The sequence below is a fragment of the Dromiciops gliroides genome, chromosome 6 (assembly GCF_019393635.1).
Source record: "Dromiciops gliroides isolate mDroGli1 chromosome 6, mDroGli1.pri, whole genome shotgun sequence".
In the NCBI taxonomy this organism is placed as follows: domain Eukaryota; kingdom Metazoa; phylum Chordata; class Mammalia; order Microbiotheria; family Microbiotheriidae; genus Dromiciops; species Dromiciops gliroides.
The window spans coordinates 36,740,669-36,765,187 of NC_057866.1; the positions used below are offsets into that span (position 1 = coordinate 36,740,669).

Genomic DNA, 24,519 nt, shown 5'->3' on the forward strand with positions numbered 1-24,519 from the left:
AGTATTATTAGAGTAGCTCAGAAATCTCGATCAAGTCTGGTCCCTGGAGATCGTCCCTGTCACCCAAGATTTCATGATCAGTACATGGAGTAGGGGAGCTGGATTGGGAGAGCCCAGTAGAGGAGCCCAACATTGTGGACTTGGCAGAAGGATTGCAACCCTTCCCTCTATCTTGGAATCGGGTTGTTCTCATAGGCTACTCTCCCTGGGGAAGTGGGATAGAGGCTTTCTTGACCCCTTGTAGCCATTGAGAGCCCCCTCATCTTTCTCCCTTCCCTGAAAGAGCCATACTAGTAATAGTGCCTGGTCTGAACCCCAAGGCAGTTATTTCTCAATATCTGTAACTGGTCCCCATTGTGCATGGAGGTAAGGAAAAAAAAACAGTCTCTGCCTTCAAAAAGCTTACAATCTGTTGGGAGGAAACAATATGCACACAGCTAAATAAAGGCACAACGGATTACAGAACAAAAACAAAGTAATCTGGAGGTGAGGCCACTAGCAACAGGAGGGATGAATAGAGGCCTCACACAGTGCCTGAGGCTGAGCCGAGTTGTAAGAAACTAGGAGTTCTTAGGGACAGGAGCGCAAGAAAGCATTTCTGGCATGGAGGACCACTAGAGATTGGAAGTGCCAGGTATGAGATCCATAAAAACAAGGACCGGTGTCTTATTTAAGCTCCAAATGTGTGCTACGAAGTAGGCCAGTCTAGCAGCAATATGAAGGGGAGTGATGTCTGGAATGGTTAGTTCCAACAATTCACCTTTGATTTGGGAGGGGAGGTAGAAAATGTTACATATGGAAAATGGTGACTGCACCAAGAAGGCGCAGGATTTGGGGCAAAAGGATGGGGCTGGCTCTATCTAAGCCAATGCCTCTCTCAGTGGCTGATCCAATACTGTAGGAATTCCTGTATCCAGCCTGTTGCTTCTGGGTCTCCCTGTCTCTACAATGAGCCCCAGTGGAGAGAAATGGGCCCTGAATGCATCCCAGACAGATTCGCTGTATTGCATCTCATGCCCTCTTTGTCTTTCTCTTCGACAGACCGGAATGTTGTTTCAGTTCCTTTCGGAGACTCGATGCCAAAGCAGCCACTGAGAAATTCAACCAAGACCTTGGTTTCCGGATGCTCAACTGTGGGAGGACAGATCTCATCAACCAGGCCATTGAAGCGCTGGGGCCCGATGGGGTTAACACAATGGATGACCAGGTATGTAGCCGAAGAGAGAGAAACAGGTCTTCCAAAATGTCCACTGTTAGACAAGTAGAACAAGACTAGGCCCGGCCCTGTTCTGGGTGGAAGGGCAATACCTCTGAAAATCCTTGTGGCCTTAAGGGAGGATTGGAGAGAGGGAGTGGGGGAGTGGGAGCAGAGGCATCCTGAGGAACAAAAGGCAGTGAATGGCTCGGGGTGGGGAGTCCTGGTCTTGGCATCAGAAAGTCCTGGGTTCAAATCCCACTAATTAGTTCTGTGACCTAAAGCAAGTAACATGGCCTCTCTAACTAGGCCTCCAAGACCTAACTGGGAAGTCAAGGATCCCCAACCTGTAGAATGTGTCCCACCAGTGGGCTTTAAGAAGCTTGTCTATGGGGGGCAGCTAGGTGGCGCAGTGGATAGAGCACAAGCCCTGGAGTCAGGAGGACCTGAGTTCAAATCTGGCCTCAGACACTTGACACTTACTAGCTGTGTGACCCTGGGCAAGTCACTTGACCCCAATAAGAAGCTTGTCTATGAAAGCTTTTTCACTGAAGAACTAATTACTCTCTCATTTTTATCTCTTACATGTATAGACATGGTCATTTATTTCTTTTCAGATTGGCTAGAGGGGCCTGGAAAGGCTTAATTAAGGCCAGTAAAGGGCTCAGGGACCAGAAAGGGTTAAGTTATGGCCAGGTTATCTGGTGGTCAGAAGGTCAGGAGGGAGTCAAACCTTCAAAATCCCCCACATGCCTTCCCCAAGCTCTGGGTCTAGCCCCTCTGCCTGCCCGGGAGATTCAGGCTCCTTGGGCTCTGGAGGCATTTGTGCTTATGCCACATGCGTGTAACTGCTACCTCTGGAGGGTGTCACGGACAGAGCCGGATTTGCAGCCAGACACGTTGGCTCTGCGGCTGTGGGCTTGCTTGACCCTCCCCTCCCCCCCCCCCCCAGCCTTCTGTGGTTTGACTAGAGGATTTCTACTGTCCTTTCTGGCTTTGCAGCCTGTGGGGAATCAGCCAACATATACCAAACTCCAGCTATGAGACCCACCTGTACTGAGCGAAGTCCTCTGGTGCGGGGTTGCATGTGCAAAAAATGGAGCCACACACTCGGCATTTCTCCATTGATCCTCACAACACCCCTTTGAGGTAGAGGCTGTCGTGATCCCCATCTTACAGATGAGGAAACTGAGGCACGGAGCGTTTTAAGGGTCACAGAGCTAGTAAGCATCTGAGCCCAGATTTCCTAACTCCAGGCCCCACACCCTACCCATTGTGCTACCCAGCTCCCTCTAAAGATGACTTGATCTCAATCCTCAAGGGACGGGCAATTTAGTTTCAGCTCTGAATGGACAGGCTGTGCCTGGGGGAGGGGGAAATAGAGTTCTCCCAGAGCTGGGGGGTCTGTCTTCCTTTAAGTAGCTGTTGCTATTTACTCAGTGGCCTTTGATACTTCTGGAGCAGTTCTGTTGGTAAACAGCCCCATCTTCTCCCCTGATTAATCTCAGACTATTCATTCATTTGTCTCCAGGCATCCAGAGAGAGGGATTTACAAGGCTGGGTGATCTTGTCTGCACACACATCACTTAATAAATAACATTTTAAGGCTCCAGGAAAATGCTTGTTGGGAAACCCACAGGGAATTAACTCCTTCTCCGAGTGGCTCTTTTGGGGAAGGCGGAAGTATGTTGTACCTGTCCGAGCTTGGGAAGGGAATCGGCCTCATTGAGGGGCTGTTTCTGAGCCCTGGGAAAACCGGGGTGCCGATGGTTTATGAGCTTTCTCCGACAACACAGATTTTTCATCCGCTGTCTTCTTTAGTTAAGACTTACAGATTCAATGTCTGGAGTCAGAAGGACTCCCAGAGGCCACCATGCCCAACTCTCTCATTTTACAGGGAGGGTGGGGGGAATGAGGGCCCCTGAGGTGCATTGATTTGGCCATAGTCACACAGAATCCCAGAATCTAAAGCCTGCATAGGCATCACTTTGGGTGGGTTAAGAGCGCCGGACCCTAGATGGGGTCAGAAGAGACCAGGGTTAGAATCCCAGATCTGTGTGACCGTGAACAAGTTACGCTGAGCCTCAGTTTCCTCATTTGAAAGACAGGTGTGATATTTATATGTCGTGCCTCAGTCCGTCGGGATATCCAGCAAGTGTGTAGGGCCAGACGCTGTGCTAGATATAAGGGCCTCAGAGACAAAAATAAAACCATCCCTACCCTCAGAGAACTTACATTTGAACACGGGAGGGTTGTTGTGAAGAAATTACCTTGTAAACTTTAAAATGTGATTCTTTTAAATTATCATCAAGATTATACACCCAAGGGGCAGCTAGGTGGCACAGTGGATAGAGCACCGGCCCTGGAGTCAGGAGTACCTGAGTTCAAATCCGGCCTGAGACACTTAACACTTACTAGCTGTGTGACCCTGGGCAAGTCACTTAACCCCAATTGCCTCACTTAAAAAAAAAAAAAAAAGATTATACACCCAAGTGCCCTCTGCCTATCCATAGGGGACCTCAGAAGCCACTGAGTGCAGTCCACTCATTTTATAGATGAGGAAACGGGCCTGGAGGGTGAGGCGACTTCCCCAGTGTCGCACCACTACTGGGTGTCTAGGGCAGGACTCGAAGCCGTATCCTCCTCATTTGCAGGCCGGCTCTTCTTCCCTTCCAGTATGGTGCCTCTCTTCCCACGTGCCTGCCCGTAACATATTAGCACTGCATTGACTCGGGTCCACAGTCCCTTGAGCAACAAGAACACAGGTCCCCCTGAAACCCTTCACACAGAGTATCTCTGTCTTTGGTCCATTTAGGGGATGACCCCACTGATGTACGCCTGTGCTGCCGGGGATGAAGCAATGGTCCAGATGTTGATAGACGCTGGAGCAAACTTGGACATCCCAGTAAGTGACCCCTGCACTCAGTCCCTGCTTCCTGGGCCCGTCACCAAGAGTCCTGTTGGCCAGCCTACACGTGGACGGTTTAGCCCACCAGGTCCCAAAAGAAAGGCACCCCCTCCTCTCCAGAAGGACAAGAGCCCAGAAACATCAAGGGGCCCAGCACTGGCTGGAGGGAGGTCACAGTTAAGGTTAAGCCTCCCTTCCTGAGCCAATGAGATGTAATCTTCCAGTGGGCAGCAAGCCCAGTGGTAGCTACACCCCACCCCCACCTGCCCCCACCTTGCCCATCCCTCCCTCCCAAAATGGGACTAACTCCCAGGGCTGGCATGGTCACCTCTTCTCAGGTGTGTCAGTCAAAAGGGTGACGGTGGCCCCTATCGGAGAAAGTTAACTCTCAACTGGATTTCCCAACCCCCTAGGTCCCGAGCAGTTCACCCCGATACCCGTCTGTCCACCCTGACAGCCGACACTGGACCTCACTGACCTTTGCTGTGCTCCATGGGCATATCTCTGTTGTTCAGGTGAGCCCCCGGGCCTCCTCTCCTTCCCAGAACTTCCCTCCCTTGTGCCGTACCAGCCGACACCCTTAGAGTTGTCAAGAGTGGACTTGACTCTTGGACTGGACTCCTTCCTAGCACAACCTCAGCCTCAGGGAGGTACTTAGGCATCCAAGAGTTGACACCTAGAGAAGACCATGTGCACGTGCCATCCTTCTGCTCTTGAAGAAGTTTCCTTGGGAACTGAGGCATCACCAGCCCTTCCAGGGAGCTCATAGAATCATGTAATTTAGAATTGGAACAGACCCTAGACATCATTCAATTCAACAAACATTGAGTACCTACTGTATGCCAAGTCACAGTGCTAGGCACTAGTGATACAAAGACAAAAATGAGACTGGGCCTGCGCCCCCAGAATTCATGGTGTGGCATGATGGGAGCGTGCCCCCTCCCCAACTCACAAGTTAGGTCCCCTGGGTGACGGCTACCCCCGGTCTGGGGTATTCTCTGGACCTGCCCCTCTAAAACTAGAGCACATGAGCCCCCACAGCCCAAGGATATGATTAACTTAACTGTCACTGTAAGAAAAATACAATGCATAGGGAAGGGGGGTGAGCGGATCTCATCTCACTTTACAGATAAGGAAACCAAAGCTCAAAGAGATGTCACTGACTTCCCAGAAATCATAGCTCGAATAAGGAGGAGAGCTTGGATTCAGACCCAGGCCCTCTGACCCCACATCCAGTCTTCTCTCTAGGGCATCGCTCTGCCCAGTTCTCATCTGATGGATACCTCCTAGGTGTCCAGATTGCTCTGCAGCCTTGGCTCACGCTAGATACACCTGCTCCTTCCTTCTCCCCCTTGTCACCCCATGTGAAGCCTCACAGGAGGGTTCCAGAACCAAAATGACAGCTGGGAAAGATAATGAGCTCAGAGCCAGAGGTACAAGGGACCCCCTCCTTCTACAGACAAGGCCCAGGGTACAGTGACTTGCCCGGGGTCCCAGAGATGTAAAAAAGTAGCCTCAGAAGCAGAATTTGAACCTAGGTCCTCTGTCTTCAAAACCAATGTTCATTCCATTCTAGCACCCAGAACCTCAGAGGGGGTCTGGTCCATGCATGATCTAAACAAGAAGCCCCCCCAAAGCCTGATTGACAAGAGGTCATCCAGCCGGTGCTCAAAGACGTCTGAGGAGGGGGACTTACTGCCTCTCAAGGCAGGTCATTCCACTTTGGGGAGCTCTCCTCATTCCCCAGAGGTTGTCTAGACCTGTGCCCAGTTTCATTGCTACCGCCATCACACTGGCATTGGCACAGCCGACCATGCCAGGGCTTGTTTTTGATTGACAAGCGTCTCCGTCAGCAGCTTTGTGGCTGACCTCTGTCCCTGCCCTACCTCACCTCACACACACACAGCCCGGTTGGCTTCACCAAGAGGCAGAGGACCAACCCGTCAGACTCCTGGCCTAGAATTGTTTAAGGTCAAACAGGTTGTCTAGGGGCACAGCCCCCAGTAGACTATCATCTCCTTGAGGGCAGGCAAGTTTAATTTTGTCTCTGTGGCTCCAGCACCTAGAAGAATGCATGCAGAAATGGGTGCTTTAAAAATGCTCGTTGGAGTGAATGGAATTGAACTGTATTCCATTCTTTCTTGGTGCCAGTGGAGAAGGCTTGGACAAGTGGGGACCAGAGACCACTTCAGCAATCCCAGAAGCCCAAGGGCAAAGTCTCCAAAGCTGACCTTGTACCCAGTGAGAAGAGCGTGGCATCCCCTCCCCCCGTCACACCTCCTACTCACCCCCTGACCTGAGAGAGTTCAGGCCCTAAGAGGCTCCAAACCGAGCCCTTGGTTCCAGTGGGTGTGTCAAGGAGAGTAGCATCAGGAGCAGGGAGATGGTGGCCAAGGGAGGGACAGGGCCTTTCCTTCTCTGGGGGCTTGTTTTCTGGGTTGTCCCAACTGTAGCCCCAATACTTGGCATCTCCAAGGGCCTAAAGGCTCTCCCGTCCTCTCCATCCTCCCCTCTCGAGGCTCAGCATCATTCTCTGCCCTTTTTCTTGCAGCTGCTCCTCGATGCCGGTGCCCATGTGGAGGGCTCTGCGGTAAACAGCGAGGAGGAGAGCTACGCAGAGACACCCTTGCAGCTGGCCTCTGCAGCAGGTAATTACCCCACACCCACACCCACCAGGAGCCCTGCTGGCCCAGCTGAGGCCCCGGCATCACAGTCAGCACCACGTGAATTGTGAAAAGGCCTTGCATTGGGGTGGACTTGAAACCCTTCCCTGTCTCTTCCCTGGCATGCCCCCTCCCCATCCATCACTAGGTTTGTACAGAGCTTGGCACCCAGACAAGACTAAACAGAGACACCAAGAGGGAATCCTTGACTGACTGAGCAGCATTTTGTCTGGGTGGCCTTCAAAGGCCCCAAAGGGGGGTGAGGGGGGAGAGAGACAGACAGAGAAAGATCGAGCACAAGAGCACGAGGGCACATTTCTTCACTTCATCCCTGGTGAAATGTCCACAGGGGAGGCTTTTGAATTTGTTTATTTGCTTTCTTTTTGGTGAAGGTAACAGTTTGTGTAACAGGCTTCCCTCAGGCCCCTTCTACCTTCAGGTCTGACCAGTCAGGTGTCCCTTTGAAACCTTTTTATTTTAACATTCCTATGATGATCCCACCACCACCCCCAAACAGAACCCTCCCTTATCACAAAGAAACAAGTCATAAAAAAAAATGAATACCTCATCTGTGTCTGACAAGATATGCCACATTCCACCCCTGAGGTCCACCACTTTTCTGCCAAGAGGAGGGAGGACCTGACTTTCCTTTATATGAATGTGTTCGCAGCATAGCTTGCCCTCTCACTTCTCTTTGCTCTGTATCAGTCTGTAAGAGTCTTCCTCAGTTTCCCTACTTGCTATTTTCTTACGGCACGCTAATTCCCCCTAACATTCACACGTCATGGTTTGGTCAGCCATTCCCTCATTGATGAGCAGCCGCTTGGTTTTCAGTCCTTTACTGTCACCTTCCCCGCCCCCAAAAAATGCCACAGTGACTGGCTTTGTATCCTTTGATCTTTGCATTCCTTGAGATATAGGCCTTTAAGGATCTGCCTTTTGTTCCAGGGAACTATGAGCTGGTCAGTTTACTGCTGAGCCGGGGAGCTGACCCTCTCCTGAGCATGCTAGAAGCCAATGGGATGGCCTCCTCACTGCATGAGGACATGAACTGCTTCAGCCACTCAGCAGCCCACGGGCACAGGTACTCAAAGCCACCCACACCCAACCAAAGGGTTCCAGTGCATCAGCCAGGACGAGGGGCCTCTGCTGCAGGCCAGGGGAGGTGGGGAGGGCTCAGGAGGAGAGAGAAGCCACATTGCCTGGAGTGCAAAGGCTGGATGGGCTGGGGGCAGGGCTTTTTTTGAGGGACACCTGGCCTGGGGGGTCAGAGCAAGGAAAATTGGCATCTCTCTACCAGAGCAGCCGGGAGCTTTTTCAAGTGTAAGGACCTAGCTGTGAATGAAGACCAGATAAACCTAAAAATGGCAGTCGTTAAGTGGCAGACATGGCCCCGTTCCTTTCCTTGTCTGCCCTCCCAAGCAGAATCTTCAGAAGTCCTCACTGGCCCAAGTGCAGCGTGTTCCCTTCTGCAGAAAAGCACAGCCTGGGGAGTTGTCCACCCCCATTAAAAGTTTAGAAGTTAGAACTGGAAGGGATTGCAGATGATCTGGGATGGCCTGTGGAGGTCAGCTAGTCCAACCCTCTCATTTTACAGATGAGGGAACGGAAGTTACTAAGACCAAGAAGCCTTCTTCAGGCAGCATAGAGGGGAGAGGAGGCAAGATGCTTGTTTTTCTTAACTCTTCTCTCCAGAGCACAGCGTCAGTTGGGGAGGGGATGAAGGGAAGGGTGGGACACGGCATCCCCCATACCTACCCGAGAGTATACATTCATTCAGAAAACAGCTCAGAGCCTCCCAGGGACCCATATATGTAGGGACAGCTCCCACTGGTGGCCACTGGGAGGAATAGCTCTGCCTCTGCCTGGCCCTTCTCTGGGCCTATAGCCGTCAAAAGGGAAATAAATGACCCATTAAGATGGGGGAGCCAAGCACAGCTAATGCCTCCACAGCCCCCGAAATACTGGAAGAGAAATGGAGGGATGAACATCAGTGTCTGCCCAGATTGGGGCCAAGCCTTATTCCTGCCACCTAGCTGGGACTTGCAAGCACAGTCACCAGCCTGGCCCTGCTACCTCTCTGGCTCAGCTTCCTTATGTGAATTACTCTGCTTTCCAGAGCCAGGCCTCCTGAAGTGAGCCAAGGAGGCAGTAGGAAGAACACTTGATTTGCTGTTAGAGGACATGGGTTCAAATCCTGCCTCTACCATTCACTCTGTGTGAATTTGGAACAATTATTTCCCTACCCTGGGCTTCCATTTCTTTACCTGTAATGGTCGGGGGGAGGGGGGGGGAGACTGGACTCTTTGATCTCTAAGATCCTTTCCAGAATGAAGTGACTAGGGTAGGCTAGGAGATAAGGAATGACCATAAGGAAGGGCAACCCTAGAAAGGTCTCTGGTTTCTCCCTTCATCTCTAGAGGAGCAGACGAGCTCAGAGATAATAAAAGAAAAATAATCATTGTTGCTTTTTTCGGTGGGAAAGGTATAGCTGAAAGTCTGAGGCTGGTACTTCAAAAGCCCATCTGGAGTTCAGAGGTCCCCCTCTATCCTGCTCAGAATATCTCCATCACTGGCTCTCTCTGTAGAACCCTGGACTGTGACCTAGGCTGGGCCGAGCCCATAAGTCATCTGTGTGGATCTTGATTGTCCCCAATAAACATTCATCGATGGATAGTCCAAAGCTGGATGTTATTAAGCAGTCACTCAACAAAGAATCATTTAAGTACCTACTAGGATCGCAGGTTTCCAGCTTGGAAAAAATCATGGAGGTCATTGAGTCTAACTAGTCTCCTCCATGTTGCATGCCAATGAAGGAAGAAGCACCTTTGTTAATATCTGCTAAGCACTGCGCTAATTGTTGAGAATACTGATACAGACAAGTTCCCATCCTCAATGAGCTAACGTTCTACTAGGGGGATGAAGGCACTGGGAGTTATCACACAATGAGTAACTGCCTGAGATGAATTTGAACCCAGGTTCTCCCTATTCTATGTCCAGTGTCCTACCCACTATACCACACTGCATTTTGTACTATGTACAAGTTACTGAGGAGGAAGACCAAGATACACGGCCCCTCCCCTTGGGGAGTTTTACAATGGAGCAGAGAGAAGACACAAATAGTTATGATCCAGGGTAGAATTGTGATACTTGGAGGAACACTCTGATAGTTCAGGAGGGGAGAGATCCTCTGTGGATGGAGGAATCATTGAGGAATACCTAGAGGAGGGGACATTTGTCCTGGGCCTCGAAACTTTGGGTGGGATTTCAATAGGCAGAGAATAGGGGTGGGGGTTCCCCCAAGTTGTTGGTGTCTCCCCCACATACACAAATTATTATTTATTTTACATAGGGCACTGGGAGTGGAAACTCTACCAATGCAGGCCTGCAACTTACAGTCTTAGACACTTGCTTAGAGAATTGGGAGGTTAAGTGTCCAGGGTCACACAGCCAGCACGTGTTAGAGGCAAAACCCAGACCCAAGCTTTCCTGACTCCAAGGCCAGCTTTCTATGCACTGATCCAAGTTGCTCTCTCATAGTTTGCATACGTACCTGTATGTTTTGCTTGTCTTTACTTATTGGTGTATGAGTTACATTCCCCTACTAGAGTATAAACTTCAGGAGGACAGGAGCTAACCTTTTCTTTTTATATCTTCAGTGTTTAATATTTGTTTGGGTGGATGGGTGGATGGGTGGATGGATGGATGGATGGGATGGATGGATGGATGGATAGATGGATGGATGGATGGATGGATGGATGGATGGACAAATGGAATGGGATGGATGGATGGATGGACGGATGAATGGATGGATAGATGCATGGGTGGGTGAATGGATAGATGGATGAATGGGTAGATGAATGGGTGGATGGATGGATGGATAGATAGATGAATGGGTAGATGGATGGATAAATGGACGGGTGGGTGAATGGATAGATGGATGAATGGGTAGATGAATGGGTGGATGGATAGATAGATGAATGGGTAGATGGATGGATAAATGGACGGGTGGGTGAATGGACAGATGGACAAAAGGATGGACGAATGGATGGATGGATGGATGGATGGATGGTTGGATGGATGGTTGGATGGATGGGTAAATGGATGTATAGATGGATGGATGGATAGGATAGATGGGTGAATAAGCAAGTGGAGGCTATAATGCATGCCCCATGGCATTCTCTCATCTCTCTCCTTGCCTTCTCCGTCCTTGTCCTACAGAAACGTCCTGAGGAAGCTCCTGACCCAGCCACAGCAGTCAAAGGCTGATGTGCTCTCGCTGGAGGAGATCTTGGCTGAGGGTGTGGAGGAGAGTGACACCTCCAGCCAGGGCAGTAGCAGCGAGGGCCAGATCCGGCTCTGCAGGACCAGGATGAAGGCGCTGCAGGAGGCCATGTACTACAGTGCCGAGCATGGCTACGTGGACATCACCATGGAGCTGAGGATGCTTGGTGAGTTCCCAAAGGCCACTTCTTTCCCCCGCTCCTCCCCGCTGCCCACCTACTGCTTCAGAAGAGGCAGAAGGAAGTTCGAGGAGAGGAGAGAGGCAAGTTCTGCATGTAGTCATCACTGTGTGCAGGGGAGGTTGACTTAATCATTTGAAATGCTAGTGCTTGTGGACCTACTGTGTGCAGGGCCTGGTGATAGACGTGATGATGGAGAAGATGGCCTGCTCTGCAGTCACACTGAGACGGGCTTATGTAATACCGTGTCGAAATATTTTTACATGACTAGCCTAATTTGGGGGGCTAATCTGACTGGAGGACTACACTGGGGACTTTTGCTATTTGGCTATCTGACTTTGTTAATTTAATGTGGGCCGTTTATAAAGTTCCACCACACTGCTCCCAAACTGATAGACTAAAGATTAAGAAGCCTCTTAACCAAATAATCAGAGCAGAGTTTATTTATGAGATACTATTTCAAAATAAGAATACAGGGAAATAAAGTGTACAACCTGACTGCTTTCCTGCGGTCTCTTTCCACTGCGTCTCTAGCGTCTCTTGTCTCTCTTTGGCACCTGGGGCTCTTCAAACTTCTTGAATATAATAAGGGCCTTGGCCGCCTCCGGCCTCAGGGCACGTTACACTCTCCCTGGTTTGTATTAAGGCCTGTAACCTTCTGTCTGTCTGCTCTGTCAGTTTGCCCTTCGGCCTCTCTTTTGCCCTCTCCTAGTCCTTCTCGTCTTCTCCTGCGTCCTTGTCTCTTGATCCAGCCCCCTCGTTACATAGCAGGTGCCTCATAAATGTTGGTTGATTGACTGATTAATTGATTGCCCAGCCACAAACATAGAAATGATTCCATTAAGAAGAGTGAAAGGAAGGAAGGAAAGCAAGCAGGGAAGATCCTGCCCAGCTCTGTTATCAGCAGTTTGACTGGGTTGGCCTCGGTTTGCTTCTCTATAAAATGGGGATGATGGTGATCAAACCCACCCCAAAGGAGGCTGGTGGGCCTAACTGGCTCATGTTCACACCCCTAACACCCCCATCGCTGCCTCAACATGCTGGGGGAAACAAGATGCCACATCTCCCTAATTGCCAAGAAGTATCATTAGTTTTCAGTCATGAACTTGGCCAGGCAGTCTTCAATTACTCAGAGCTCCCTCCGACACACTCCCGGGAGACCGTAAACAGTAATTACATTCTACCTGAAGCTCACAAACACCCCCAGTCATCCAGCCAGGGAGGAAAGCCCTGTGGTGGCAGCTGCAGCATTCACACCAAAGAGTGGGCTTTCAGATGGGGGAGGGGGGAGTAAAAGAGTGCTCCGGGCTCACATCTGTTTTCTAGGTGGCCGAAAACACCTGGCCCCCTTGCAGCAGAACGAACGAGCTCTCCCCAGCAGATGAGTCTGCGGGGACTCGAATGGGGAGGGGGGTTTCCACTGGCCCCCATCCTGCAGTGTGAAGGCAGCCTGCAGGACCCAGGCGGCCCCGTTTCCCCCAGCTCCCTCCGAGGCCATTTTCCTCACTTCCAGCCAGAGTTCGACCTCCTGCCTTGTCAGGGAAGGGTCATAATAGTGAGTTAATGCTTTCATTACCGGCCTAGGCAGGGAAAACCTTTTCATTGTTGGTACAAACTGCAGGGAAGGGGCTCGGCTTGGGGGCTCAGGCCACAAGATAGAGGTGGGAAGAATTAGGCATGTGGTAAAGGAGAAAGATTCCTGGAGACTGGCCTGACCCCGCCACCAGCTAAGTCACCTGATGTCTCTGGGCCTCAGTTTCCCTATCTGTAAAATGAGGTTGAACTAGATGATCTCATATGTCCCTTTCAGTTCTAGAGCTGTGACCCTAGGACCTCCCCGGCCTCAGTTTCCCCCTCTGTAAAGTAAAATGCCCTCTCAGGTGTCCTAAGGGAGGGTCCTAGGTGGGATTCGGACGGGGAATGAGAAGAGTATGGGGATCTTTTGGCCCAGATCCGTGATCTCGTTTCTTTAGAAGTGTAGAAAGTCTCTCCACCAATGCAGACAGGCCACTCATCTGATCTAGAGTCTTGGGGACTTGGGGAAGGCTGGGCGGTGAAGTGACGTGCCCAGGGTAGTAGTAGTAGTGATAATTATATTAATATTATATTGAGCTTAAAGTGTGCCAATCACTGTGCCTGTGTTACTTCATTTTATCCTCACAACAACCCCGTGTGAGAGGAGCCATGATTACCTCCATTTCACAGAGGAGGAAACTGAGGCAGGTGCTAGTTCTAAGAGGCCCTTGGGGTCTTCCCTCCCCCCCCCCCAGGTATTCCCTGGAAGCTCCACATCTGGATCGAGTCGCTGCGGACGTCCTTCTCTCAGTCTCGCTACTCCGTGGTCCAGAGTCTGTTGAGAGAGTTTGGCACCATCAAAGAAGAGGACTATAATGAGGAGCTGGTGACCGAGGGTCTCCAGCTCATGTTTGACATCCTTAAGACCAGCAAAGTGAGTGGTCCTCCCTCCCCTTCCCCCAGGGACCACCCAGGCTCCCTATCCCTCTGCCCGGCCGATGACACGCATCCGCTAGCACCCTCGGAACCCCTCCTCCCCAGTGCGTCTCTCCCGGCCACCACGAGCAAGGGGGACATCAGTGTGTTTGCTTCAAGCTGGGGCTGGGCCAGAGGAGCCGCTCTGGGCAATAACTCACGGAGGGGCCGGCTTCCCTGCCAAGCCCAAGAGAGCAGAGACAAAAGGCCCCGCTCCCGGCCCGCAAGCACATCCGCAGCTGTGACGTGGCTGGCGGGGTGTCTAACCCTGGCCTGCCTGTGCCTCCCTTCCCATGCAGAACGACTCCATCATCCAGCAGCTGGCCGGCGTCTTCACACACTGCTACGGCAGCAGCCCCATCCCCAGCATCCCGGAGATCAGGAAGACCCTGCCGGCCCGGCTAGGTGAGCCAGCCCCACCAGCCTCCCATGCTCACCTGGCAGACCCTCTCTTCCTTTCCCTTCCTCATTCTCCGCTGGCTTTATTCCTCCTCTGAAGTCTGTCCAGGCTCACGTTTGTTCTTTCCATGACACTATCTACCCTCTCACCCTCTGCCGTCACCTTCTCCTGCCTTTGGTCTTTCCCAACCTCAGGGTCTTTTCAGTGAATCCTGTCTTCTCATTATGTGGCCAAAGCGTTTAAGCTTCGGCTTCAGGATTGGATCTTCTGGTGAACGGCCTGAAATTCATTTCTTTAAAGCGCCGACCGATTTGACCCCTTTGCTGTCCAAGGGACTCTCAAAAGTCTTCTCCAGCTCCACAATTTGATATTTCCCACCTCTGCCCCTCCTAGATTCAGAGTCCCTGCTCAAGAAGTACATGCTGTCATGGGAAGTCTGTAAAATGAGGGGTGGAGGGGAAGCACCTGCCTCACAGGGTCGCCATGAGGAAGGCCAAAAGGGGTCTCAGAGGCACTGGTCCAATCCCATTGTTCTACAAATGGGGAAACTGAGGCCCCAAGAAATCAAGGGACTTCTTCAAGGTCACCAAGGCAGGAAGGAGCAGAGCGAAGATTGGAACCCAGATCCTCTGACTCCAGATCCAGGGCCCTTTCCACAGCATCTCCCTCCCTCCCCCTTCCCACTCCCTAGACTATGAGCCGGTGCTGATGATCCTGAGCCTTTCTTCTTCCTTTGCCTTTTCTCCCTCAGATCCTCATTTTCTGAACAACAAGGAGATGTCGGACGTGACCTTCCTGGTGGAAGGGAAGCTGTTTTACGCACACAAAGTCCTGCTGGTGACGGCTTCCAACAGGTGAGGGCACCGTGTGACCTGCCTGATGAATGAGATGAGCTAGAAAAACGAATGAATGAATGGACAAATGAACGAATGAATAAACAAATGAATGAATGAGTGAATGAACGAGTGAATGAATGGAAGAACAAATGAATGAATGAATGAATGAACAGATGAACAAATGAATGAATGAATGAACAGATAAACAAATGAATGAATGAATGAACAAATGAACGAATGAATAAACAAATGAATGAATGAGTGAATGAACAGATGAACAAATGAATGAATGAACAAATGAATGAATGAAAGAACAAATGAATGAACAGATGAACAAACGAATGAATGAATGAATGAACAAATGAATGAATGAAAGAACAAATGAATGAACAGATGAACAAACGAATGAATGAATGAATGAATGAATGAATGAATGAATGAATGAATGAATGAATGAATGAATGAACGAACAAACAAATGAATCAATATATGAATAGGAATGGTCACTTACTACATGTTTCACACTGTGTTTACATGTCAAAACCTGATGGAGAAAGTCCCAGGAACTGGGCAGAGGACTAGACTAAAATAATTCTGGCCCTTTGGAACTGAAAATAAAATTGAGTTTTTTTAAAAAGACTGTAGCCCAGGCCACCTTTCCCCACCCCATCCCACCTCCAACCCCCCAGCCTGCAGGAAAATGTTGTCTGGGCTTATTAGAACTAGGAAGGGACAAGACTCCTTTCAACACTTGGACCTCTTGGTGAGCACCCCCACAGCAGGGCGACTCTTGCTACTGTCGGTGTTTTTATTATTAAAAAACAGCAATCTTTGGGATCCCAGGCCGCTCCCACAAAGGGGTGACACCGGCCTCTTGGCACCACCGGCCTGTGTAGAGTGGAGCATTGCCGAGGCCACGGGGGGATTAATTTAGAAGATTATTCTGAAATAATTGAGAGAGGCCTTGCCTGCGTGGGCAGGACATTGAGCAGAGGGGCCACAGGGACCTTGATAAGCAAGCAATGGGACACAATAGGATGGCATTCCACAAACCAGGTTGTCCCTCTTCTGACTCAGGTTCAAGACCCTGATGACCAATAAATCAGAGCAAGGTGGCGATAGCAGCAAGACCATCGAAATCAGCGATATGAAGTATAACATTTTCCAGGTGAGTTCAAGACCCGGACTGTCCTTAGAGGGTGATGATACTGCTGCCCCCACATGGGCTGGGCACAGGTCATGAGTCCCCTTTCCAGGGGTGAGCAGGCATTTCCCAGACCACCAAATATTGGCTTTAGTGTCCAAGTGCCTCCCTCTGCTTCTTAACTCCTCTTGTGGCCTTAAACAAGTCACTTTAATTCATAGTTCATGGATCTAGAGCTGGGAGGCACCCCAGAGGCCAGCCTCATTTTACAGATGAGGAAAGTGAGGCCCCAGGAGATGAAGTGACTTGGGGTTATAGTTCTAGAGAGGGGAGGGGCCTGAGAGGATCCTCAAAATCCCTTCTGTCATTCAGAGAGGTTACTGTGATTTAATGCCCATGATCACACAACTCACATTTCTCTATTACTTTGTGAACAAAGTGCTTTCCTCCCAGTATCCCCTTGACATAGGTCGTGTTGAGGTTGCTTATCTCCATTTTACAGATGAGAAAAACTGAATAGAAAAGTAGAAGTCACTTGGCCAGGATCGCACTTTGAACCCAAGCCTCTAGCCTGTGCTTTTCACACTATGCTAGGCTCTCTGCTAAATAGGGCATCCCTTTACAGCGTCCCCAGCATAACCTGACAGCGTTTTTATTGGGGTTCCTGGCAGTGGTGGGTGTGGGGAGGAGTGACAAAGCTCTTCACTTTTCTACTCTGAGTCCAGTGGGACACAGATTGGGGCCAGGGCTCGGCCAAGGCCACGGAGGAGGAAACAGCCTTGTCCGGGGTCCTATTCCACAAGCAAGCAGAGAGTGGATGGGGGCATGAATAAGAACACTACCCCCCCAGATGGTGCCCCTGATTGCAGGGTGACCTCCTCTCACCAGGGCCCTTTCTCCCACTGCAGTCAGGTCTCCTGACTCAGAGTTCATGCTGCCTCCAGCACAAATGCCAAGAGCCAGGGCCAGGGACTGCCTGGGCAGTGCATTCATTTGCCTCATGTGACCAAAAGCCAGCCTAGTCTCGCTCTGAAAGACTGGTTTGCTTTCTGTTGACTTTCCCGTTCTTAAGTGAGCTCTGGGAGATTCATTCATTGGACACAGGAGCCGGTCAAAGAAGCCCCCTGCAGGCTTCTGGTCCTGGCTTCTAAATCAGGAAAGAGAGAGGCAGCTAACTAAAGCGGGCACCAGACTAGCTCTCCCCGCCCCTGCTCCTGCTGGGCCCCCTTTGCCGAGGGGCTGCCCCGAGGCTAACCTGTGGCCCAGGCTCCCCAGGGAGGTCCTGGCCTGTGGCGTTCCAGCTCTGACAACAGACCATGTGAACCAGTCCCAGCCCCTGACAGAAGGGCCCCCGACAGTCAAAACCCAGCTCATCTGGCCTTCCCCTCCCTCCCTCCCTCTGTGTGTGTGTGTGTGTGTGTGTGTGTGTGTGTGTGTGTGTGTCTGTCTGTCTCTCTCTCTCTCTGTCTGTCTCTCTCTGTCTCTCTCTCCCTCCCTCCCCCTTTCTTTGTGCCACCATCCTCCTTTGTTGTATTCCTCTCCCCTTCTCCATCCCTCCATCCCTCCCTCCCTCTCCCCCTGTTTGGGGAAGGAGGGGGTTGGGGAGAGACTCATCTGGACAGGAAACTGGAGCTTGGTAGAAATAGGATCCTGTGTTTAGATTTGTGGAGGGGGGAGCCGGCCCGCTGGGGGGAACCTAGAAAACGCCGCTGGGCAGTGCCCCATGGCAGCCCCTCCTGCCTCCCTTCCCCCAGGTGGCTGGATTTCTTTCCCTGCTAGACCCTCTGGTGCCTCCAGTAGGCCCAAAGGCACAACTTAATAGAGGGAAACTCGGCCAAGGCTTACTGTCTACCCGCTCCAGTTAGCTGCCAACTGGTTGCTGGGGTTGTTTTTTCCCCCCCTTCTTTCTAAGAGTGGTTCTGTGCAAACTGGGTCCCAGCCCTCACAGAGGAGCCTGTTGGATCCCTTGGCAGAACAATCCCCTCCAGCTCCCCAAACTGCTGTGTCAAGGAACCCCAGAGAGCGCCCCCACCAGGGACAGGCCCCCCCCCAACTCCTACTTCCCCCCATCGTTTGAACTTCCGCCACTTGGAAAGGCTTCTCTCTCCCTGGCAGGTTTATCCTCGGCCATGAGGCCAAATTTGGGCTAGAGCCCCTCCCTTCCCAGCCCCCCTCCCTGGCTCCTGCTCCCAGGGAGCTAAAACCAGCATGAGCATGTCTCTGGAGGCCTGGGTGCCTTCCAAGCCGGTTGGAGGAATGGGGTGTGACGGCGGGCCCCGGGCTTAATCAGCTGGCTGGGCCTCCAGGAGCAGAGCCCGAGACCTGAGGGATGATGGGAGAGGGGCAGGAGAGGCTCCCCGCTCCCGAGTTTCCAAGCAGAGGTCTCTCTCCCCACCCCCACCAGGATGTTTGGACTCTGGATCAGGAAAGGAGAAACCCGGGACCCAGATGATTTTCACGGGATCAGATCTCGAGTTAGAAGTAACCTTGGAGGTCATCTCATCCAACCCCCTCCCTCTACAGATGGGGAAACTGAGGCTCAGGGTGGAAGGTGTCTGAGGTCACATTGGTAGGGAGGTTCAAACCCGGGGCTCCCCACTTCAAATCCAGCCTCTTTCCATGACCCCATCAGCCTCCAAAGCCTCCAGGTGTGGGCCTGTTTTTTTCCCACCTGTACTTTTAATCCGTGGGGCCTAGGGAGGAAACTCCGATAAAGCAGAGGAGGCAGGAAGGAGGGATCCGGTGAAGGGTGGCCAGAGAGCAAAAGCCAGCTCGTGTGTCAGGCGACGGTGCCAGGATCACAGGGTTTCACGCTTCGTGGGGTCTGGGAGGACAACCCCAACCAACCCCCTTATTTTATAGACGAGGAAGCCAAACCCTAGAGAGGTTCAGTGATTTGCTCACCCCGTCTGGAATCTGAACCCACGCTCCTGGAAAGTCTGCTGGTAGAAAAGAGCATCCATGAAACTTTTTTTAAAAATACCCCAAAAAGGGCAGAAGGAATTTGAGAAGGAACTAGACAAGTGAGACTGTTTTGCCCACACGTGTTTTTTTGTTTGTTTTTAAAGAAGAGAAAGGAGGAGTGTATGTGCGATTTGGAATCAGTGACCCAGGTCTGAAGCCCGTCTCTTCCATCTATGTGAGCTCAAACAAATCACCACAGTTCTCTGAGCCTCAGTTTACTCATTTGTAAAAATGTGGACTAGATGATGCCAAAGGTCCCTTCTGGCTCTTGATCCGTGACCCCAAGGCTAATCCTTGGGCAAACAACAAATCTAACTCCCTTCCCTCACACTGCCCCTCCATCTGTTTCAGCTGATGATGCAATATCTCTACTATGGAGGAACAGAGTGCATGGAAATCCCCACCGCTGACATCCTCGAGGTGAGCCTGATGCTGGTGTCAATCATCCCATTGTCCAGCTGGTGTGGGTGTGGGTGTGGGTGTGGGTGTGGGTGTTGGGTGTTGGGTGTTGGGTGCTGGGTGCTGGGTGCTGGTGTCGGTGTTGGTGTTAGGTGTTGGGTGTTGGTATTGGAGGGAAAGAGGCAGCTTGTTCCCAGCCAGTGGCTCCCCTTGAGTGTGGGGTCTATTCTGCCTGACCTCTTCTTGAGGTATGGGGCAGTTCTTTGGGAATTCCCATGGTCTTTTGTAAGAGATCGTCCCAGACATGCACCTGGGGGTGGAGATGGGAGGAGGTGTGTGGAGCCTCAAGCATTCAGGAGGTGCCCCAGAGCTGAGATCTTAGGGGTGCAGGGAGAGGACCGGTGAGGAAAGACCCCCACCTTCTTGTGTTAGAAACATCAGTTTAAAGAGGACAGGATGCTCAGGAAGCTAGTTCCTTGCTTCCCTTCCCGGTGACCACCACCGAGCAGATCGCAGAGGGGCTTGGTTTCCCTTTTGGACTGGGAACATTACAGTGTCAGGTGTTGCCTCCCTGAAGAGGCCACCTGATCTCAGGCCTTGCTTCCTACCCTGAGGCCACCCTGACATTTGAGCGCAGGTATTATTCTGGGAGGTCTTCCGGGACAGGAAACCCCAGCCGTCAGCCTAGATCCATGCCAGGGTACCCCAATCCCCAGGGCACCACACACCTGTAGGGGCGGCAGAGCTGATGGGTGAGATGGCTGCCAGAGATGGAGGCAGATGCCGGCCTCCTTCCACTTACATGCCATCTCTAGGGTGAATTGAGACTGTGCTAGGGAACAGGGAGGACAAGACTGTGGGGTTGCCCCCTGCGAGAGGCGATGCCTGGTATGGGCCAACCAGGGCTTTCCTCAAGACCAATGTGCACATCTTTGCCCCCGTAGCTGCTGTCGGCCGCCAGCCTGTTCCAGCTGGACGCCCTTCAGAGACACTGTGAGATCATGTGCTCGCAAACCATCAGCATGGAGAGCTCCGTTAACATCTACAAGTATGCCAAGGTACAGGAGAATGCGCTGCCCTTCCTAACACCGCCCCCCTGCCCCCAAAGATGGTGGGCAAGCTAGACCAGCAGGAGGCCCACTTCACCGGCTCTGAGAAAACAGAGCTGCCATCTTGGATTGCCTCTGCAAATGAGAGGGGGGCAGGGTACTGATTCCTCATTGCCACCACCTGGTGGCCTCTTGCTTGTCCATGAGCCAAAACATCTCCCACCATAATCCCCCATCTCCTCCCCTGCAGCACACCCCAAAATATCACTCCTGTCCTTTCTCATACATCAGACTAAGGGCCAGGCAACTCTTTGGAACCTGGCAGGGTCAGGAACTGAATCAAGCAGCTCATGCTCAAATATCTTCCAAGATCTGCCCTTCCTTCTCTTCACACGGTGTCCACCATACTGGTTTGGTAGGGGGTCAAATGCTGTACTCAGAGTCAGAAAGACCCGAGTTCAAATCCTGAGTCATATTGACTAGCTTTGTGATTCTGGGGAAAAGCCACTTGACTTCTGTCTGCCTCAGTTTGCTCATCTGTAAAATGGGGATAATTATAGCACCTACCTCCCAGAGTAGTTGTGATGATGGAATGAGACATTTATAAAATGCTTTGCATTTCTATATAAATAGCTTTATAAATGCTATCATGGTGGTTTTTAATAATGGCAGCACCTCCCTCAAAGGGTTACTGGTGAAGACCGAAGCGCTGTGTCCTAGAGCACCAGCAGCCACCTCCAAGCTGAGATTTGAGCCGGGCCAGGAAGAACGTGGCCCCAAAACACAACGTTTACCTGTCCTAACTAAAGAAGTTGTGCCGGGTTCTGGGGTTGCAAAAACAAAAACAAGGGCCTGCCTTCAAGGGACTTACTTTCTCCTGAAAGAGTATCCCGTGTGCACGTCTAACTAGATTCAAAATCACCTCCAGGGGGACAGTGCTGATGGCCAGGAAGGGCGCCATCACTCCTATTTAGATAGGGCAGTGTGAGGACCATTGCGCCCATTTCACAGAGAGACAAGCTGAGGTGAAGCTCGGTTCGGTGGCGTGTCTGAGGTCATGCAGTTGGGAGGTGTTGAGGCTGGCATTTTAGCCCACATTTTCTCCAGTGCCCCGGCCTTCATTACTCCCTGCCGACCTTGCCCAGCCTCACCCCACGGCGATTCTCTCCTCCTTCCAGATCCACAATGCCCCCGAGCTGGCCTTGTTCTGCGAGGGCTTCTTCCTGAAGCACATGAAGGCCCTGCTGGAGCAGGACTCTTTCCGGCAGCTTATCTACGGCCGCAGCAGCAAAGTGCAAGGTCTGGACCCTCTGCAAGACCTCCAGAACACACTGGCCGAACGCGTGCACTCGGTGTACATCACCTCCCGCGTGTGAAGAGGCACCCCTGGCCCCCCCTCGCGGCAGCACCTTCCTGGCAGATCTCCGGCGTCCCAAGGCTGCCTGCTGCCCACCAGCCTGGCCCACCTTCCCACAGTGGGAAGGGAAACGGCTTGGCTTCCACACACTCATGCCAGGAGGCATCAATGGCAACTGACCCACCAATATTTCCAGGGGACGGTCAGCCCTTGGGGGCAGGGTTCACTGTCCTGAACACAGCAAAGACTCTATGGGGAAGGAGAGGATTAGGGCAAAGGCTAGCCAGGAGGTCACCAGCCCACGTTATCCATGGGAATCCCAATGCCCACAGCAGGGTGGCAAGTCCCACACCTCACAGGTCGTGTACATATCTCTAGGCTTCTGCCCATCTCGGTCAGCCCCGGTTCAGGCTAGCCCTGGAGACCGCTCACTTAGCCCAAAGGGTCGATGCTCTTATGCGGCCAAACAAGGGGTCTTCGTTCCCTCCTCCCCCCTGTTATGTCAGCACCAAAAAGCTAGGAGCTCCTCCCCCGATCCTTACACTCACACCCCCTTTGTAGGCAGACACGGCTTAGGAGGGTGTTCTATTCCTTAGCAGATGTGGAGTGCCCCTGGAGCCGCCTTTAGCTGTGCTCTGCTGGGGCTAACGGGCCTCTCCTGTAGCCCACGCCCAAGCACCCTCCATCTCTCCCTCTCCGTTGTATTCTGTGCATTCACCTGAGTGAGGACAAGGACTGTTAAGGCGATGGGGGCACCTGACTGTGGCCATCACAGCTGGTGAACCAAGGAAGATCTTCTAAAGCCCCTGCTCTTGAGAGGAGCCGCCTGGGCTCCCTACGGGGCTGGACTTTCCCTAGAGATGTTCACTTAGTGAGTCTCTCCCGTGTTCTTCTGCTTTGGATAAGTCAGAACAGACCCCTGCCAGTGACAGCCAGAAACTTGTCTTCTCAAGACAATGGGGGTGGATGGGGTGAACCTGGTTTTTAGTCTGAAGGGAAAGGAAAGGAAGTGGAGGAAGGTTGGAGATAAGGTGAGAAAGCAAGAGGGGGCTTACACGCTTGCTTCTCTGGACTTCACGGTCTTCAGGGAACATTGGCAGTGGTGAGAGTTCAGGTGTAGATGGAGATTGAAGCTGAGCATTGATTGATAGGCCTTTCTAGGCCAAGACCATTGCTCCTGGCTCAGTCTTTTTGTCTTGGGAATGGAGATAAGAAGGAAAAGGACCCTACATTTCTTGGCAAGTCCCATGAGATACAACTGGCAGGAAGGAAGACTACACCACAGTGGGTAATGGATGAGAAAGGCGGGGAGTCTGCAGCATCCCATCCCCTAGTCCAGGAGTCCACATCAAACACACCCTCTGCTCACTGGCCTCCTAGATTCTGAGAAAGCCAGGCCTCCTGAACTCGTTCCAAGGATGGACCAGAACACAGATGGAATAGTTGATGGGCAACTGAGTCTGTGGTTGGCCAACCTGTGCTTTCTCAGAATTCTAACAATTTATTTATTCACCCAGTGCCACCCATGGGCTTTTGGGAGGGAGTGTCCTTGTCCCCAGGGAAGCCTGGGGAGAAAAAGCCCTGAATGGCTTGAAATACTGGAAAATAATTTTCAAATAGCTGCTTCGGCAAGATGTACAAAGGCATAGGTATTATTTTATTGCTGTAATATTGTATATGTTAACTGTACATTAATTCATGTTGTCATTTATTGTAAATGTATCAGGGTTTTATTAACAATAAACACTTGTTAACAATGAGTCTCTTTGTGCTTGGTCAGAGTGAGGAGGTGGGGATGTGTCCTGTCCCTCCTCTCAGTCTTTAGTTGGGACAGGGACAATTGTAGGCCTTGGAGTTTGGGGCCAGGAGAATGAGGGATGTCCTGTGGGTAGAAGCCAGCCTTGCAGGCCACCATGAGCCACTGGGAATGATGCCTGGGTTGCCGTCCCCATTCTTGCCACTAGCTAACAACATGGCCTTGGGCGACTTGCTTCCTTCCCCTGGACCCCAGGAAAATGGGGAGTGTGGGCTAAATGATGAGCCCAGGTCCTACCCATCTGGAAATCCCAGACTTCCTAGTTCCTGTGTCCTCGGTGATCTGGTTCGAGTTGACATTTCCCCATTGGAAACCCTGAAGTCTTATCAGGGGTAGACATGCCCAGATCACAAATAATTACAGCCCACATTTATATCAGGTTTGAGCCTGAGCAGCACTTTATAAGCCAGAGGGAGGATTTTATCAACCTCACCACAGCCCCTTAAGGGTGGCAGGGAGAGATTACAGGTTTGTTTTTTGTTTTGCTTTGTTTTGTTTTGTCCCTGAACCTAGAGATTAATGGATGTTGGGAGCTCAGGGAGATCAGTACTTGCTTGGTTAACATAACCTCTTAAGAGAGCCAAGTGGGGCCCCTTGAGTCAGCCAGGATGGAACAGCACCAGGATTTGAACCCAGGGCTTCTGAATCCAAAACTGGCTCTCCATGTTATTGCCTTACTATTTGCCTACCTTAGCTCTCTGCTCTCCTAAAAAAGAGAGAGAGAAAGAAAAAGCCCCTTTCAATGACCTGGCTTCTCTACAAGGTAGAAAAGGAAGCAATGGGCATGTAAAGTGGCAAGCACACACAACCCGAAATGAGATCTCAATTTGAGTCT

The 24,519-nt window shown here is 51.5% G+C and overlaps 1 protein-coding gene across 1 annotated transcript in view; it reads left to right on the top strand.

The window, feature by feature from the left end:
- ABTB2 (ankyrin repeat and BTB domain containing 2) overlaps window positions 1-23,607 on the top strand; it is a 191,837-nt gene extending 168,230 nt beyond the window's left edge. The window contains exons 5-17 of the mRNA XM_043971339.1: window positions 1,042-1,207; window positions 4,011-4,100; window positions 4,517-4,618; window positions 6,655-6,751; window positions 7,715-7,850; window positions 10,988-11,217; window positions 13,500-13,678; window positions 14,019-14,124; window positions 14,871-14,973; window positions 16,033-16,123; window positions 19,415-19,483; window positions 20,407-20,520; window positions 21,690-23,607. Of these exons, the coding sequence (XP_043827274.1) occupies window positions 1,042-1,207; window positions 4,011-4,100; window positions 4,517-4,618; window positions 6,655-6,751; window positions 7,715-7,850; window positions 10,988-11,217; window positions 13,500-13,678; window positions 14,019-14,124; window positions 14,871-14,973; window positions 16,033-16,123; window positions 19,415-19,483; window positions 20,407-20,520; window positions 21,690-21,887 (1,681 nt within the window). The 3' untranslated portion in view covers window positions 21,888-23,607. The remainder of the gene's footprint in view (window positions 1-1,041; window positions 1,208-4,010; window positions 4,101-4,516; window positions 4,619-6,654; window positions 6,752-7,714; window positions 7,851-10,987; window positions 11,218-13,499; window positions 13,679-14,018; window positions 14,125-14,870; window positions 14,974-16,032; window positions 16,124-19,414; window positions 19,484-20,406; window positions 20,521-21,689) is intronic.
- The last annotated feature ends 912 nt before the right edge of the window (window positions 23,608-24,519 follow it).